Source organism: Gracilinanus agilis, chromosome 2 (assembly GCF_016433145.1).
Source record: "Gracilinanus agilis isolate LMUSP501 chromosome 2, AgileGrace, whole genome shotgun sequence".
Classification (NCBI taxonomy): domain Eukaryota; kingdom Metazoa; phylum Chordata; class Mammalia; order Didelphimorphia; family Didelphidae; genus Gracilinanus; species Gracilinanus agilis.
Genome location: NC_058131.1, coordinates 291,117,190 through 291,136,504, shown reverse-complemented (window position 1 = coordinate 291,136,504; position 19,315 = coordinate 291,117,190). Strand labels below are relative to the sequence as shown.

General features: G+C 38.3%; 1 protein-coding gene across 1 annotated transcript in view; it reads right to left on the bottom strand.

Moving 5' to 3' along the window:
- Nucleotides 1-8,928: 8,928 nt before the first annotated feature.
- BBS2 (Bardet-Biedl syndrome 2) overlaps nucleotides 8,929-19,315 on the bottom strand; it is a 31,925-nt gene continuing 21,538 nt past the window's right edge. Inside the window, exons 9-17 of the mRNA XM_044661406.1 lie at nucleotides 18,933-19,072; nucleotides 17,810-17,954; nucleotides 17,549-17,720; nucleotides 16,037-16,166; nucleotides 14,615-14,746; nucleotides 13,382-13,519; nucleotides 13,055-13,167; nucleotides 10,718-10,866; nucleotides 8,929-9,309 (exon numbers count right to left, since the gene is read on the bottom strand). Coding sequence (XP_044517341.1) covers nucleotides 9,203-9,309; nucleotides 10,718-10,866; nucleotides 13,055-13,167; nucleotides 13,382-13,519; nucleotides 14,615-14,746; nucleotides 16,037-16,166; nucleotides 17,549-17,720; nucleotides 17,810-17,954; nucleotides 18,933-19,072 — 1,226 coding nt within the window. The 3' untranslated portion in view covers nucleotides 8,929-9,202. The remainder of the gene's footprint in view (nucleotides 9,310-10,717; nucleotides 10,867-13,054; nucleotides 13,168-13,381; nucleotides 13,520-14,614; nucleotides 14,747-16,036; nucleotides 16,167-17,548; nucleotides 17,721-17,809; nucleotides 17,955-18,932; nucleotides 19,073-19,315) is intronic.

The following is a 19,315-nucleotide window of genomic DNA, read 5'->3' as shown; positions in this document are numbered from 1 at the left end:
AAGGTAAACCTAACTAACTGCTTCAGGAGAATGTTAATCTGACTACAGCCAAGCAATGGAATAATAGCATCGAGCCTCTCTTACAGCTCTGCCCACAAGAGAAAACAGGCCCAGAGAGTAATGATGAAGTTGACCAAGTCAGCATGTATTTATTAAGCACCTTCCATGTATGTGCCAGGCAGTATGTGGAGATCCAGAACCAAAAAATTTCCTGACCTATAGGAAGGATACTAGGGATTCTGAAAGATAGAAGTAAGGAGAGATTGTGTTTGAGACCAGGAAGAGGAACAAGCATGACAAGCATGGGAGATCTAAGTGCTATCAGTGATAAGCAGTAGATCCAGTTTGGCTAAAATCTAGAATGCCTGAAGGGGCATTATGTGTAATGAGTGAAAAAGTAGGTTGGGAAAGGCTTTAATAAACACCAGACCAGGAGGTAATTGGGAAACACTGAAATTTACTGAGTAGAAGTGACCTCAAGGCTCAGGATTAGGGAATTACTTTAGCAGCAGTGTGGAGGAAGCAGTGGAATTGGGTAGACATGAAAACAACTGGGCAAAAAGAAGGGGTCTAGCTACGGGTATCCCACACTTGGGTGATATCAGCTCCTGTAGATTCAGCATTCTTTATGCTGATGATTCTAAAATCTATCCAATATCCCTAACTTCCTAAGTTTCGTATTTCCAGCTGCCGATTAGACATTGCAAACTGGATGTCCTATAGAAATCTTAAAACTCAACTTGTCCAATGAACTCACCTTTCGCCTCTGACTCTTCCACCATTCCAAACTTCCCATTTACTAGCAAGGCAGTCCAGAAGGCTGACAATGCAAGCAGGCATCAATCTCAATTCACTCCACCCACCCCCATAACTAATCTTTTGTCAAGGCCTGTTGATTCTCCCTTTAAAGCATTTCATATACTCCCCTATCTTCTAACACTGTTACCATTCTTGTCCAGGCCCTCCTCACTGTTGGCCTGGGCTATGGATTTCTTGCTGGTTGATCAGCCTGCCATAAGTCTCTCCCTAATACATTTCTTCTTTCAGTTAGCTGTCAAAGTGATCTCCCTGCACAAATCTGAATGTCACCCCCCCTTGCACAATAAATTCCAGTGGCCCCCTATGGCCTCCAAGATAAAAAATTAAATCCTTTTCAAAGCCCTTCATAATCTGCCCTTACCCCAACTTCCCAGGGTTCTTATACTTTCACCCCAATACCACCATGTGTTCTTCAATCAATTGGCCTCCTTACCTGTTCCTTGGACAAGAGACTTCATCTGTCAACTCTAGGCATTTTTACTGGCTTCTTCCCTCCACACACCCTCCACCCATACCTGGAATCCCTGCCTCCTAGCTTCCTTCAAATCTCAACTAAAATTCCAACTTCTACAGGAAGCCTTTATTGATCCTTCTTAATCATATTGTATTCGCTCTGCTTGGTATTTGCAATATGTCCTCTATATAGCTTTTTTGTTTATAGTTATTTGCTTGCTATCTTTCTCATTAAAATTGTGGGCTCCTTGAAGGCAGGGACCATTTTTACCTTTCTTTGTATCCCCAGCACTGAAGTATGTAGTAGATGCTTAATAAATGTTTACTGACTGGCCAGTGCGAGAGAAGTTCTGGAGATACGAACAAGATGCAGGCAATATCCTCTGACATTTGAATTGAGTGAAAAGAATTAAGGAAGAGGCTAAGACTCAAACCGTGGTTACTATCAGGACAGTGGCAACAGAAACAGGGGAGTCTGAAAAGGGTAGGAAGATGTGCTTACTCTGACAGCTTACTGCTGCCCCAAGCTGAAATCTGGAGGGGGCAGACATTCAGGAAAAAGATTTCAAAGGATCTTGGCTGCTCATATGGAACAATGAGAGGGTCTTCTCTGTGTTATCTCCTGGAATGAAGTCATTAAACTAATTACCATCAAATGTGGACACACTTTTTGTTTATCTTGTTTTATGAACAAAGCCTCTTCATCTTCATGCTGGAAATTCTCCAAGAAGAGAGAGGTCTCCAGGCTGATGTGATGCACCCAGAAGGAGAAGGCATGTGTGACTCAACACAGGGAAGACCAGAAGCTATTCTGTAACAAGAACAAGACCTTGCTCAGTGTGACCTGCTCCAAATTAGAGGAACTTGAGTACAATATACAATAGCCCATTGCAGTGCTTGCTCTTTGCTACAGGAAGAAAATCAAGTTGCTTCTGGAAATCTTGGACAGGCACATAAAAGAAAATGAAGAAACTTCTATTTACAGAGGAGAAATCTTTGGGACTGACCACCAAGGATATGTCCAGAAAAATAATTGAGAAAAAAATTCCAGGAATACATAAACACCTAAAGAGGAAGGAGAAAAGAAAGGAGAAGGAACTTACTCTAGATATGAGAAAGAAATTCAGTGATCTTTATCAGAGGCTTATCCTTAGACAGAGTTATCCAGGAACAAAATAATGGAACAAAAGAAATGAGAGGCCATGATGGCCAAGCTAAGTGGATTTTTAACACAATCACAGAGCTGAAAGAAAAGTGTCAGAAATCCAAACCAGAAATACTACAGAAACATTGCCAAGGAATTTTGTTTGCCCAGTTTAAAACCTTTCATTTCAAGTATGGATACTTCTTATCTCATGGTAAATGAATTTTTAAAATTCTTTGATATAGATTACTGGGAAATCGAAATTGCTACTATTTGAGAATAAAAAGACTATCACATTTATACCTGATTCCTCAGAAAAGGCATTCACTATTTGCACAAAATTTGTTCAAATTGCCTGGAAGACAATTCTTACAGGATAGAATTGTGGAAGAAGAAGAGTGTACAAGAACTATCACCACTTTAAGTAGTCTCATTCTGGAGGGATAAATAATTCCAGCTTCTTTACCTCTAGTCAAAAGGCATTTTGTATAAATGGTCATGCATTTGAGGTTGGGGTGTTTCTGCATGGTTTTGAATCTACTGTATTTAATAAACTTCCCTTCTTGTGAAAAAAGGAGAAGTAAGTAGCAGAACCAAAGTTCAAATCCAGGGCCACTCAAAACTAGCTACAACTAGAGATAGGAAGTAACCAACCTGAAAAAAATGAGGTCAAGAAGAAAGAAGGCTGGACATTAGAAGACCTAATTTTGTTAAGTTCTAACCTCAGACAAATCAATTAACCTTTCTATGCCTTTCCATCTGTAAAATGGGCATGATGATAGCTATTTCAGAGAGGAGAGAAAAATAAGTGCTTTCAACCTGTAAGTGAAAATATGCAACAGAAATTCAGAGAATTATAAGTATACTCATAAAAAGTCCTTACTCCAAAAGTTCATGCTTGAGCAGTAGAATAATATCTGGATGATGTGAACAACTGGAATCATTTAAGTTGATATAAGTAGCAAACTGACTCCCCTCAAAATTGCTTATGAATGAGACATTAGGCTAGGGAGAGTTATGAAGGTCCACTGTTTAATGTAACTTCAAGGTTAAACTTGTTAAATTTAATTCAGAGAACAATTTTTGAATGCCTTAATGATTTAATAAGGCAAATCATCTCCAATCTCATTTCATATAAATTTGCTGGTGTATTACAGCACATAATTGTACACTTAAAACCAGATTTCAGTTGAAAAGATGTACATACTGTAATGGAGGGTTACCAGGGATGTTAACTATTATTATTTGTGGGTTCACAGTGGGGTAAGAGAGACAGGAATGACAGATGACAGGACCAAAACAAGGTAGGGAGACCAGGTTTTACTGCCAAGGAGGTGACTACTACTGAGGTGGCATTTGGGCCCAACTGTCACTCTGCAGTAACAAGACTAGGCTTATGGAAGCCGGCAAGGTTTATAACAGTTTAATTGAGGGAAACAATAATAAAGGATGGGAATAAGGGATTCTACACTAACACGCTAAGGGCAAACCACAGGGTCAAGGGAGGGACTTATCTACACTAATCTAAGATCTAAGCCAGGCAGGGCCCAGAGAATAACAGGACTGGAGTGGGAATCCTCACAGTAGAGTCCAGAGATGTTTTCAGGATGCCAGGAACCAACTCCTCCAGAACTGATGGTCCAAAGCAGCCCAGTAGGGAGAGGAAGTTTACAAGCTGTCCACCAGTTCGCAGATCACTCCCTACTCAGTGCTGTTGTGCAGGATAAATGTCCTCTGCTTCCAACCTTCACCACACTCCAGGATCCCAGGGAATCAGGGTACAACTCCACTAGCTCTGAGGTCTCCCAGAGAATCAGTTACTACTTGTCCCAACCACTGTGGAGTCCCTCTCAGAGAGTGCAAGCCACTTCCTGCTTCCCCATTCCATGTGGAATTCTCCAGCCCTTCCTGCTAGGTCTCCTACATAACAACTAAATAATAACCTTCCTCACAACAGTTCCCCCCTTTGCACAAAGCCAAAATTAACAACATTTTAGTATTTGTGCACTACAAACTAAACTAAAATTCTAACCCAAAAAAACAAACAACCTACACTAACTATTCTATCTAACACTATCCTATTCTATCCTACACTAGAGATTTCAACAAGGAAAGGTAAAGGGATAAATACATTGAACAGTTACATAGCTCAAAGCACAAAGCAACAAGTAACAATGCAAAATTTCCAACAAAATCAATAGCAAATATGAAATAACACAAAAGTCAAAACAAACATCAAATGCAATTCCTATTCTAATAAAGAAATATCCTACCAAGTAATAAATGCAAACAATTTTGAAAAATACATTTTAATACAACATTGCATAAGTTTACATCAAAAATAAAACAACAAACCCACTTATGCAAATTACATCGAAATGTTTGCAACTCAATTATATCAAAGTATTCACAGAATTTAGTTATACACATATATGCATGATACAGACATATATACATGCATGGTATACACATGTACATATATGTGTGCATAATATATGCATATCAAATATACATGTTTACGCCCTTTACATATATACAATACTTATACTATAATACAATTTATAATATATACATGCTATTTACATTATTTCATATGTGATCTGTAGTATATGTTCTTCATGTAATGCAATTTTGTTATGTTTGTTGCATTTGCACTTTAATGTACATTAGTACCTTATCATATCCTCTAATCTAATCTAATACTATATCTATTTCACTAAACTATTCTAAACTACCCCAGTGATATTAGTACGTTAGTCTAGCTACATCTACCTAAATAACTAGCTAATCTTTGTTAGTAACTATCTTTTGTTAGTACTTACTTATCCTATAGCTAATTCTAATTTTGTTAGTATTATACATTGTTCCATCCCATAAGGAACACAATGTATCATAACATGTTTGTGTCATATTTATCTGACTTGTTATATTGTTTCTTTGCTATATTGTGTTGCAACATGTTACTGATGTATGTATGATAGATCTCCTTTCTTCTTGTGATGTTCCATTCCTTAAGGAAATCTTCTCTTCACTCCTTTTTTCCTCTTCCCCTATTCTCCATCAAAGTTCTTGATAGTTTTATATGCAATGTTGGATGCATATGAGTTTGTAGTGATACTATTTACATTACCCAAAATACTTCCAAACCATTTAATCCAAATTGTCCATGATTAATCCTCTTCTTTAAGAAAATCCTTGAAAATGAAGTTTTATCAGTTCAATTCAAAAGTTCATCAGTCTTAATACAAAGTCCACAAATCCTGAATCCTGAATCCTCTTTATCCATCCATGTCCTCTTCCATCCGAACGTCCCCTTCTGCTGGAATGGTCCTCTCCTTACTGAACTTTCTGACTGCAGACTCTCATTGACTGAAGATCTCAAATTACACAATCTCTTCTTCTTCTTCATTATTAATAATCTCTACATTTTCATTATCTATTCCATGTGCTAATTTAATATGTGAACAATGATACCACGAATCTCTACCTAAAACTTTTACAGAAGATGGTGAAACTAAATCAATTGTATAAGGACCTACCCAATTTTGTTCTGTTGCCAATGTTTTGGCAAAATTTCTCACACAGACCATATCACCTGGTTGAAAATTATGAAGAGAATAATCCAATGGACCAGATTGAGTTAATACTCCCATGTCTTGTAATTCTCTTAGCCTCTGCTGTAAAGCACTTAAATATGAAGCAATTTGGCAATCACCTCCTAAGAGTGATGCATAAACAGCCTTACAAGTCTTTGCTTGTAGCAGAGCATGTCCAAAGAGCATCTCATACGATGATATATTTAGATCTGCTCTTGGCCTCATATGTAGGTAAAACAAAACTATGGGAAGAATATCTGGCCATTTAAGATGAGTTTCAGCACAGAGTTTCCCAACCATAGTCTTGAGTTCCCTATTCATACGCTCCACTTGACCTGAACTCTGTGGGTGATAAGAAACATGATATTTAGGTGTTATTCCTAGATTCTCATAGACTCTTCTAAGGATATCCTGAGTGAAAAGAGATCCCTTATCCGAATCTATGGTTAAAGGTACACCAAATCTAGGCACAATTTCCTTGAGTAACACTTGCATCACAAAACTAGCTGTGTTGGTATTTGATGGAAAAGCTACAGGCCATTTAGTTAGTCTATCAACTATCACAAGACAATACTTGTATCTTCCAGCTTTAGGCATACATATATAATCAATCTGTAAACTCTCAAATGGACAATATGCTAAAGGCCTACCACCCAAACCTTTCTTTCTGAATACACTTTGATTGAACTTTTGGCAGACTGAACAACTATTACAGATCTTATTTGCAACAGTACTTATTCCAGGAACAACCCATTGTCTCTTGATGGAATACACAACAGCTTGTGTACCAAATTGACCTTTTGTGTGGATGGCTTGACACGAATAGGTATACAAATCTTTTGGTAACAATGGTCTTCCTGTATTAGTAATCCATATCCCATGTTCTTTCCTAGCTCCAAATTTATCCTTCCATTTCCAACACTACACTTAAAACCAGATTTCAGTTGAAAAGATGTATATACAACTTTATGCATGTGCCAGTGATGGCAAATCTTTTAGAGACTGTGCCATGCCACACCCTGCCTTTACCCCACATGGGAGGAAGCACTCCCATTGGGCTATTGGGCAGAGGGGTGGGTGTATTAAAAAAATGTCATCAGGTTAGGTGGAGATGGGGAGGGGAGCAGCTCCATACAAGTCCCTCTCCCTTTCTAGTAATGGACTCTGGGGGAAGCGGGGAGGTGGAGGGTGGCTGAGTGCCCACAGAAAGTGCTCTGTGAGCCATCTTTGGTACCTGTGTCATAGGCTCACCATCACTGGCATATACAGTGTGAGGTGGGAGAAGGGAGGAGAAAGGAGGAAAGTAGGATAGGGGAAGGAAGGTAGCCCAGTTGGTAGCCCCCAGCCCTGGTAGGGGAAATTGACCTGAGCTCTTCAGAGCTCAATGAAGATCAGGTAGCACTTATTGTAAAATAGCTAGGTTTTTATTTAGTTAGGAAAAGGAAAATCTAGAGAAGATAGGAGGTAGATCTCAGAAAAAGGCGCTGAGAGAGAGAGCTCAGGCCCAAGAGAGTCTCCAGGGTCGAAAGAGCTGAGGGCCCAAACGATGCCAAAACTCTCTTTTATACTTTCTCTGATTCCTCCCACAAAGGAAGTGGGAGGTGTCGGGGGAAGTTGTAGCAGGGAGTCCTTGGAGACGCAGTCTCCCAGGGCTTAGAATAATTTTAAACAACACAACAGTAGGGTCCCATATTTGTAGGAGATATTTCAAGACCTACTGTGGATGACTGAAACCATGTATACAGGCTCTATACCTGCCGGACCCATACATGAAGTGATATTCTTGTATATACATGTAATAAAGCTTATTAATGCACAGTAAGGCATTACCAAAATTAAATACAGTAACATTGTACATTATGCAGTACTGTGCTCTCTCGGGGTATATGAGTATTCAGGGAGGACAGCCTCTGCTGTGAGGGCTTACTCAAGCCCTTTTCAGAGCTGCTCATCTACCTTTGGTGTCCACCTGCATTCAATTCACTTGTGGCTCCAAGAAGCTACAGCATGTGCAGTGGCCACACTCTGGTAAACATGGTGGCAGAGGGGCTAAACCAGGTTCAGGATAACCCATCAGTGAGCATGTGGGGTGTCTACCCATCCAGCATATAAAGGCTTCCCCAGTGGAAAGGGCGGATGAGAACAACAAGTGGCTGAAGCAAGTGCTATGGAGTACTTAGAGCTGGGTCAGACATCAAAGAAGTCAAGGTCATCCACTGCATCCTGGCCCATCACTAGTTGTCCTGCCTTTTTAACACTGGATTTGAATGACTTTGGAAGAGAGAGTGAGGATGACAACTTCATGTAACTCTGCCTCACTTAAATCCATTTTTTCCCCATAGTTAACCAAGGGTAACTGAATCAGCAAATATGGGGACCCTTCTGTATATGGTTTTCCTCTAAGAAACAGAAATAGTGATGCAAAGTAGTAATAGTGATCTAGATATGGTGGTAATGGGGGTGGAAAGGCATCTTGGAGTAACAGATATAGCTCTCTCTAAGAAAAGAAGAAAGGAGGGAGGGAGGGAGAGAGAGAGGAAAGAAGACCTGAGTTCAAGTCCCATCTCTGATACATTCTGTTTGTGTGGGATAAATCACTTAGCTTCTGAATGTCTCCCCCCCCCCCCAAGAATCTAAATTGCAGACAAATTGTTGATCTGCTCTGGTAACTCACTGAGAGTTCCCCAAACCAATGAAATCACAGGTTCAAACCAAAATACAATAATAACTATAATGGAAGCAAAGGTATGTTAAGTCTTAGAAATAAAGGCACTACAATTTTCAAATAACCAGAACACACAAAGGTCAAATGTTTTTAAGTTTTAATAAAAATTAGATATAACTATAAAAAAGCTATTAAATGTTTTTTAAAGATACAATTTCAAGAAGAAAAAGTTTTATATATTTAAGCAGCAGTTACGCTTAAAAACACTAATTCCTACAGATTTAAACACCCCCATATACCAACCTTATATTAATCCAAAAGAGAATTAAAAGCAGGAAATGCAAACTTTTTCAGTAATAGTGCTTTACAAGTGAAACCTGGGCACAGAATCACCCTGCCTTTCATAATTGTGGCATGTCAAGGTCTCCTTAAATGTTCAATCCTTTAGGTGAATTTGAAAGGGCCCAAAGGAAAAAACTCTGCCACTCCCAGCGGCTGACAGTATTTCACCACCTCTGACCACTCCTATGATGAAGCTGTACCCACACGCATTATCCTGAATAGCATGTTGAGGTTGTTACTCCGGATTGCATCTCGACAAGCACTAACCACCTGGTTCTTTGGTTTTCCAACTGCAATGAGAGAAAATAAGCATCAACATGATTAAGAAATAACATGAGCCTTTAAACCAAAAGGTTATTTTATTTTTAATCTTACCTTTTGTCCTAGTACCAATTCTAAGACAAAAGAATGGCAAGGGCTAGGCATCTGGAATTAAATGACTTAAAAAACTAGGTAAGGGCTGGGTAGCTCAGTGGATTGAGAGCCAGGCCTAAAAACAGGAGGTCCTGGGTTCAAATCTGGCCTCATACACTTCCCAGCTGCGTGACCCTGGGCAAGTCACTTAACCCCCATTGCCTAGCTCTTACCACTTTTTTGCCTTGGAACCAATACACAATATTGATTTCAAGATGGAAGGTAAGGGTTTAAAAAAAAAAAAACTAGGTACAGACTCACATCACCTCACACAACTAGAAGTGTCTGAGGCCAGATCTGAACCTCCAGACCTGGTGGTCTATCCACTAGCTGCCCTCAAAAGGTCCTATATTAAGGCAAAGGCAAAACTGAGTTCACAAGATTTAGCAGCAGAAAGGACCTTCCTTGAACATACACAGTCCAACTTTATCATTTTACAGATTAGGAAACTGAGGTCCAGAGACATAAATCTGTACATAATCTGCACAAGGTAACAGAGTTATGGCAGGGCCAAGCCTAGAACTCACATCTTCTTACTTCAAGTCTAGTGTTCCTTCCACTATATCAAAATACTCAATAAATATTACATGATATAAAACTCTAACAATTATCAAAGGACTTAAAACTAGAAAGGATCTGAGCCCTTGTCTCTTATTTTTACATTGCCAAAGTAACAAAATTTTAGGGGGATTTGTCACAGAATAACAATAATATCAATTTTATTTCAATGTTTTTGAGGCATTTTCTCATAAGAATCTATAAAGCTGACACAAATATTATAACCATTGCTAAATGTGTAAAGTCTACAGAAGTATCTGAGCTAGGATTCAAGTCATTGTTCCTTCTACAACTATATCTCAAAACAAGCTGTGACTTCATTGAGAACTTCAAACAACCAAATAGTTACTAGAGCTGTTTCTACCCTAAAGGTCATTGTCAGGCAGAACCATGAATTCAGGATGGCTTTTTGTTTTGTTTTTAAAAGCAAAAGCACTGGCCTAAACAAAAGGGAAGTTGAATATACTTCTCTAATTGTTTCTTTGGAATATACAATATGATCTGAAGAAATGCTTGGGTGCTAAACTTTGGCTTGCTAATCAAAAAGAACTTGGACTACTGGGCATTTGCATGATGCCAACATTGTTTTTAAAAGTTATCTGGCCCCTAGCCCAAGGCTGAGCCCTGGAAGAGTGACATAATCAGTAAAAGTGATTTTTTTTTCATGGTGGATATTACAAAAACGGATGGCCAGTTGTTTTGTGATAGCCACAAAATTAGATTTACCTCGAAGACGACCAGCTCTTTGTATAGCTTGGTTTACTGCTTTTAGGTTTCCTAAAAGCTCCGTGTGATTGTTACAGCGAATTTTGTAACCATTTAGCAAGTCCTTATTAAGGTCATAAAGTTCCACATAGCGTTTCTTCATTGTTTTCCTGTGTGAATCAACAGAAATGTAACATTACTGTCAATTCATCTTTAATATGGCAGATTTGGGAGGGAGACAAATTCTTAGAAATCTGAGGGTAAAAAAACACCAATCTTAGCAAAAGTTTCATTAAAATGAGTCCACTGTATTTGGTGACCAGCAACTCTAAAGCTCTGATAACATTCTTTACAAATGTTCTTTACAAAAATAATTATTCCAAAGAAAATATATGTTCTAAGACAATGGGAAAAAGGCAATACAACCTTTGTTAGTTCTTGTCCTTCTGATTCTGAGAACAGAATGATGGCACTTCTGTACCTCAGCAAAAGCACCCCAAAAACATAAAGACATAGAAGTGTAGAGCAGGGAGAAGGGAAGGGTTTGGGCACAGATACTAAGTTCTGTTTTGGACATGCTGAGTTTGAGATGCATGGGGGACATTTAATGTTCCCTGTCCACAAGACAGTTGATGAAGTAGGTCTAGAGCTCAGGAGAGAGACTAGGATTAGATATGTATAGACATATATACATATAAACATATACATACACACATATTTATGGCTAGAAAGAGGGAACCATTTGCCCAGAAATGATAATTAAATTCAGGGAAGCTGATGAGATCACAGGAGGTAATATAGAGTGAAAAGAAAAAGGGGACCTAAGACATAGCCTTGGGGGAATACCCAGTTAGTCTGGATGAAGATGAAGAACTCAACTTGCCCAGGTAATGATATGCAGTTAATACATCACTGAACATATTTTTGACATATACTACAGAGGGACAGTGGATTAGACCCATAACTGAAGAAAAGGAGAATAAACTGAATTACATTTAGGAAATTGTTAGTGTTTTCATGATCTTAAGCAGTCTCTTGCCACCAAGTTACATTCTTCCAATGCAGTATTGGCCAATGTATGCCTAGAAAAGGAGGTAGGTGATAATGTTGTGACAGACAACATCTAGACAGCTAAGTAAGCCGCTAATATCCATAAAATACTGTAACACTCAAAGGAAGGCTGCCAAAGCACTTCACAGCTCTTTTCTATTCATTCAAATAGTTGAACAAGAATGACACAAGATGGAAGGACATGCATGGGTTATGACCTGCACTAGTGGAGGGAATTTTTTTGTTTGTTTTTTACTTTTTTTAAGCATTTATTATTATTTTTTTTGAAAAGTTAACATAGTTACATAATTCATGCTCTTACTTTCCCCTTCACCTCACGACTTCCCCCTCCCCCCCATGGCAGATGTGTATTTCCACTGGTTTTAACATGTGTCGTTGATCAAGACCTATTTTCAAATTGTTGATAGTTGCATTGGTGTGGTACTTTCGAGTCTACATCCCCAATCATGTCCGCCTCAACCCATGTGTTCAAGCAGTTGTTTTTCTTCTGTTTCCTCTCCTGTAGTTCTTCCTCTGAATGTGGGTAGCATTCTTTTCCATAAATCCCTCAGAATTGTCCTGGGTCATTGCATTGCTGCTAGTACAGAGGTCCATTACATTCCATTTTACCACAGTGTATCAGTCTCTGTGTACAATGTTCTTCTGGCTCTGCTCCTTTCACTCTGCATCAATTCCTGGAGGTCTTTCCAGTTCACATGGAATTCCTCCAGTTTATTATTCCTTTGAGCATAATAGTATTCCATCACCAGCATATACCACAATTTGTTCAGCCATTCCCCAACTGAAGGGCATACCCTCATTTTCCAGTTTTTTGCCACCACAAAAAGCACAGCTATAAATATTTTCATACAAGTCTGTTTATCTATGATCTCTTTGGGGTACAAACCCAACAATGGTATGGCTGGATCAAAGGACAGGCATTCTTTTATAGCCCTTTGAGCATAGTTCCAAATTGCCAGCCAGAATGGTTGGATCACTTCACAACTACTAGTGGAGGGAATTTAAAAGCAATACACCAGCATGATCATGGATCTCTCCAAATACCTATAAAATCCTGGTAGGTACTTAAAAGCATCTATTTCAATTTTGTGAAGTTGGAATCTTTTAGGAATAGTACAAGTAGCCATCTAAGAGAAATTTTGGCTCTCCAAAAACTCACCTAAACAATCACTAGGTAAATATTTTATTAATGAAATCTTCTTGTGAAAACATAAAGCATTATAGTTGGAAACAGTAATTGCACACATTTCCTAAAAAGCTAATCCTCTTTGCCAGAGTGATACTCACATGTCCCTCATAAGACGTGCGTCCTCAGCCCGGACCAACAAACTACGGATCAGATTGGAATGATCAGCCATATCAGCACTAAGTTTCTGGTGTACAGAATGATATTCATCCACCTGGCAAAATGAATACTCATGAACTACAGAGTATCTCAAAGCCCCCACAATGACCAAATATAAATAATTCTGAAATCAGCTCAGCCTACCAAAGAAGCAAACGTCTCTTTTGCTTATTCAACAAGGTTCACTTCTGTGAAGATCTCATAGCTGACACATTCCAAATGACAAGCTATGTCATTTATTCACAAATCCAGTCATCATATGTCCATACCTTAATCAGAACTTTCCGTAACTCCTCAAAGTAGACGGGGAAATCGGCTTCTACCTGAAGATCTTCAATAGCAAAAAAGGAAGCCATTGACTGGATGATATCCCCAGCCAGATCAATATCATCCGTACTTACAGTAATCTAAGAAGATAAAAAGGACATTAGATTTGGCATTTACACTCTTAAAACTCTTATACATATAGTGAATAGGTATTAGATGACACAAAAAGCATTGCACATTCTAGTATCAAAGAGGGTGGAGGGAGAACATTAAAGAGCTCCTCCCAATTCTTCTACTTAAGATGGGGGGTGAGGGCAACTCCCTCATCATTTTCTCTTGATCTCAAGATTTCATTATGCCCTATTCCTGGGTAACCTTCCTCTTCTCCCTCTTTTCTTCTTCTCCATACCCCCATCTACTCTCTATTTTTCAGCTTCTTTATATGTCTCTTCCCCCCATTAAATAGAGAGCTCCATGAGGAAGGGATGGGCTTTTGCTTTTCTTTGTATCCTAGCACTCAGTAGAGAGTGTGGCACATAGTAGGCACTTAACAAATGTTTAATAACTGCCCGGTGGCAGTTATTCACAATTAAATAGTTATTATAAATATAAATAGTTATTCATTATTGCCAATAGGCCAATTTTCTATCATTAAAAGAAAACAGCCATGGTCCTTTACATTTTTAACTCTATTTCTGTTATTTTCATCTTTTCTACCTCTACGCTTTCATACTCTGTCATTCTTCCCCTACTGGCAGCTTCTTTAATTGTCATCCTCTGGAACCAAAAATCTTTTGCAAGGGACTATATTCCCATTAGAGCTATGAATGAAAAAATAAGACTTTTAGTGTATTGCTTTTGGCAACCTGTATCAGCAATGGCTTGTAAGGCAATTTTCTGTGACTGCCATCAGTTTGCCACTAACATACCTTTTTCTCCTTGACATGATATCAAGCAGCTGCCACATCAGTCACTATTCACTACTTCAGCCTCTAGGAGAGAGAGCTGGTCTCTAGTCTATTCCTCTGGCTCTCCCACATACAGATGTTTTAAATTCTAATCTAGGTATCAAAGAAGTGAATGGCAACTGGAAAGGCTGAAATGACTGGTTTATGGCATAGAGACTTCTCTTTATGGTACTTTTATCTATCTTTAAGTGTCTCACTGAAACACTATCCTCACCCTAATAAAGACTGTATAAGGAGAAAGAAGGTCATTCATTGTTGCAATCTTACCTCTCCACTGGGCTTTATTTTTATAAAGAGATGGCCAGCATTTCGCAGGGATGTGAAACAGACTTGAAATGGAGCATTTTGGATCTCACTATCTTCTGGTAACAGGAAGTTCTGGTTCAGCCACATGACAACCTTAAAAACATGTAATAAAATGAAATACTTGTTTTAGAAAAGAAATACGTAGCCATTCTTAACATGATAGAAAATGAAAATGCTAGAATGTAGAAAAATAGAGACAGCAATGTACTTTTGGTGGAACTGCGTACTGGTCCAATCATTCTGGAAAACAATTTGGAATTATGCCCAAAGGGCTATGAAATTGTGCATACCCTTTGATCCAGCAATACCACTATTAGGTCTGCATCCAAAAAAAAAAAATCAAAGAAAAGCTAAAAGGATCCACATATACAAAAATATTTAAGGCAGCTCTTTTTGTGGTGACAAAATTAGAAACTGAGAGGATATCCATCGAGTGGGGAATGGACAAAAAAAAGTTGTAGCATATGATTGTAATAGAATATTACTGCACAATTAGAGATGTGGAGCAGAATGGTTTCAGAAAAACCCTAGAAATCTTACATGAACTAATGCAAAGGTAAGTGATCAGAACAAGAAGAATATTATCCATAATAACAATAATATTGTAACAATGATTAACTGTGACTTAGCTACTCTGATCAATACAATGACCCAAGACAATTCCAAAGGACTCTTGAAGAAAATTCTACCCACCTCTAGAGAAAAAAAAACTAATGAACTCTGAGTGTAGACTAAGGCATACTTTGTTCCCTTAATTTTCCTTGTCTTTTTTTTTCAACATGTTTTTCATTTCATTTCAACATTTTTTTCAACGTGTAATATGTAAATATGTTTTGAATGACTTCACATGTATAAGTGATATCATATGTCACTTTTTCAATGAATGGAGGAGGATGAGAGGAAGGGAGAGGATAAGGAACTTAAAATTTTTTTTAATGAATGCTAAAAATAAATTTTTTTTAAATTATATCCTTAAGAAAAAAAAAAGAAATATACAGTAGTCATTCTTGAACAAGAAACCCAAATAACTACCCTTCAATATAATAATAAAATCTAGTCTATGAAAACTGTCCTTAAAATGAAACTCAGTGTACGTGTGTGTGTGTGTGTGTGTGTGTGTGTGTGTGTGTGTCCAAAAAGAGTGTCAGAAACAGTATAGCACAGAACACTCCAATTTTGGATTGCTGCAGGATCTGTTTAGGAAAATGGCAAATTTTTTTCTTGAGATTGAGAGACATTTCAATAATATTTTCATTATAACTGCTGAATTTAAATGGGGGAATCCTAAGGGCTGTGTAACTCTCCTCTATTTAGATAGTTACTGCTACAAACGTAAACACTCAAGTTAATTCCCAAAAGCAAAATGTAAAAAAGTACACTTACTCTTTGAACCCGTTCATTGACAGTAAAGTTAACAAAGCTGAGTGGTTCTTTGGCAGGGTCAGGGTTGCTCAATGCATACATGGCAAATCGGGGGAGCTGTCGTGTTAATTCAAACACATGAAACTGAGAGCTATGGAAAGGATCAAAGGAAATGAAAAGAAGATGTTAAAATTGAATGTTAACACCTTAAGTCATAATATTATTTGGTCCCTGGCTTATAAAATGCATCACAAGGCAATGAGTCAGTAAGATGCTACTTTAGAAGGCATCACTGAAGACAACTTAAGTAAATCTAGTAATGTGTTAACAGATGTCTTCAACTCACAGAAATAATATAGTCTTCTAAATATAATCTTAAAAGGTGAAATTGAAGATTTTTACTGGCCATTGGTTAGGGAATGGAAATCTTAAGCATTCTGGGAACAGTAGCCAAGTAATAAACAACCTTAAACACAAAGTAATCCTTCTATTCCTGACAGTCACAAAAACCCAAACTAGAAGTTAAAACGACACATAAAAATATATTTTAAAATTCTCACAAACATTAGATCTGAGAACAAAAAATAATCCAAATTTTCTGTTAATATTTTCTGGAAAAATTTCACAATTTTTCTAGGAAACATATGGGAGATAATAATTTTACAATTTAAGAACAAGGCCTCAAAAAACCTGAGTAGGAAAATTCATAAAATGGCTGTTTGCTCTATAGCATACACCATTTACAGAAAAAACTCAACCATTTACTGAAAGTCTATAATGTGCTAGACATTATATAATAATGCCACCTTACATTTTTACATTTTCAGCACAGAACCTTGAATAAAATGAGTACTTAAAAGATGATTGCTGAATTGATTTGATTTTGTCTTGAACTTTGTCATTTTCAAAGTGTTGTTACATATATTATCTCATCTGATCCTTCTAGCATCTAGCATCTACCTACAAGAGACACGATAATTATTATTTTAGAGATGATGAAACAGGTTCAAAGAGGTTCCATGACTTGTCCAAAGTAACACAGCTTAGAAATAACACATCCAGGCAGTAGCTCAATAGAAAAGAAGCCAGGCCTAGAGATGGGAGGTCCTAGATTCAAAACTTGCCTCAGACACTTCCTATCTATGTGACCCTGGGGAAGAACCAATACACAGTATTGATTCTAAGATGGAAGGTAAGGTCTTAAAAAAGAGAAAGAAATAATACATCCAGGTTTAGTCAGTAAACATACTGTCATATTTTTTTTTTCTTCTTCCTGAAACAGGACATGTGGAAATTTTTAGGAAAGTATATAGAGGCAGCTAGATGGCTCAATGAATAGAGAGCCAGGGCTAGAGACAGGAGCTCCTGGGTTCAAATCTGGTTTCAGATACTCCTAGCTGTATGACCTTGGGCAAGTCGATTAACCCCAAATGCCTAGCCCTTCCCACTCTTCTGCTTTGAAACCAATACTTAGTGTCAACTCTAAGAAAGCATTCAAGTTTAAAAAAAAAAAAAAGAAAGCAACTGGACTACCTGTTTCTATAGCCCACAAAAGTCTTCATGTGCAGATCCACAGGAACATCCTTGGGTGGAGCAATAGGAATTCGGATGCAGCTGGAAAGGTTCTGAACGCTGGGATGCACCACATGGCTTTCACCCGTAAAAATCCCTTCAGCAAAAATAAGCACTGCTCGGATAATGGTGTCTGCAGGAAGGAAGGGAAAACAATAGCTCAGTAACTACACTAAAAGGATTCTGTTCCCCAGCAATGAGCAGCTGTAAATCATTTCCTACCATTTGAAGTTGAGATCCGTAATTCCACATGTGCAGCTTGACTGTCAGAGCCCAGGTTCACCGAAAGGGCTGTCTGCAGCTTTGTGTTGGCAGGGATAATTCCCCGCTGCCCATCAGACTCATTCAATGGACTACTTGATTCAGCCTGCTGGAAAACACCATCCAGTACCCACTATGTCAACCTTCCAAATAAATGGCAATTCAACATCTAAGCAAAGATTTCTTGTCAGCTGGGTGGTGCAGTGGATAGAGCTCTGGGCCTGGGATCAGGAAGTCTTGAGTTAAAATCCAGCCTCAGACATCTAGCAGTGGCATGACCCTGAGCAAGTCATTTAACCTCTGTCTATATCAGTTTCCTTAACTATAAAATGGGGCTAATAGTCCTCCCAGAGTTATTGTGAGGATCAAACAAAATAAGCATTGTAAAATGCTTAGCAAAGTATTTGGCACACAGTACATGCTATATATAGGAATGCTTATTTTCCTCCCTTCCCCTCTTCAGTAATCATTTGAAAATGATTTTTCTTACCTCATACTACAAAGTACTCTGTATCTCTCTCTTTTGCTCTTACATTCCATTCTGCATATTTGTGTATGCCCAAATTTTAACTCCCACCCTATTCCACACCCCTATCATCCTGCTAGCTCTAAGTACTGTGAAGGCAGGGATCATATCTTTAATTGTCTTCACACTTCCCTTAGAATCTGCCTAGCACAGGACTCTGCAAATAACATACAACGAATGGGTTTTGGATGAATGGTTCATGGAGCAGAAGGAAAGGGGAATTGGAGTCAAAAGTCCCTGATTCAGGGCACTAGCTCTGCTACTTCCTAGCTAGGTGACCCATGTGGGTGGGTCACTTATTCTCTGGCTTTCAGCTTCCTCACCTATAGAATGAAGGTGGACTAGCCAATCTCCCAGGGTCCTCCCACATCTGATATTCTGTGACTTAGTGAATTCTATCAAAATAAATTACAAACAATTTAGGGAAAAAAATTTCAATTGTCACCATAATAGAGTTACTATTGGAGTAAAGCAAGTCTCTTCTGGTGGTCTGCTGTTACCTCTACACTGACCAAACCAAATAGTATTTGCATGGACCAGCTTTGTTTTGAGAAATACCTTGGAGTTTTCCTCATAGTTGCGCAGTTCCAGCAGTAGGTTCTGTTTCTTCTGACTAAGCTCCCGGATCAGATCCTGCTCCACACTTGTATCCATCAGGTTCCCCTTCATTTCTGCACCACCAGGGAGATAACCTCGCACTATAAAAGAGGGAGAAATATGACTGAGTTATAGTATGTCCATTTCTAAAACTTGAAGCTAATATCTCCTAAGACTGAACAGTATGTTTACTAAGTGAGAGAAGATCTGAGTAGCAGCACTTTGGGGAGATATTTTCGATCATTTTTCCCAGTAAAATCCACAGAGCATTTTTTTAAAAAAAGAAATTATTTTTAAAATGGTCCTATGATTTCATCAGTAAAGGGAGTTTCCAGTGAACATCC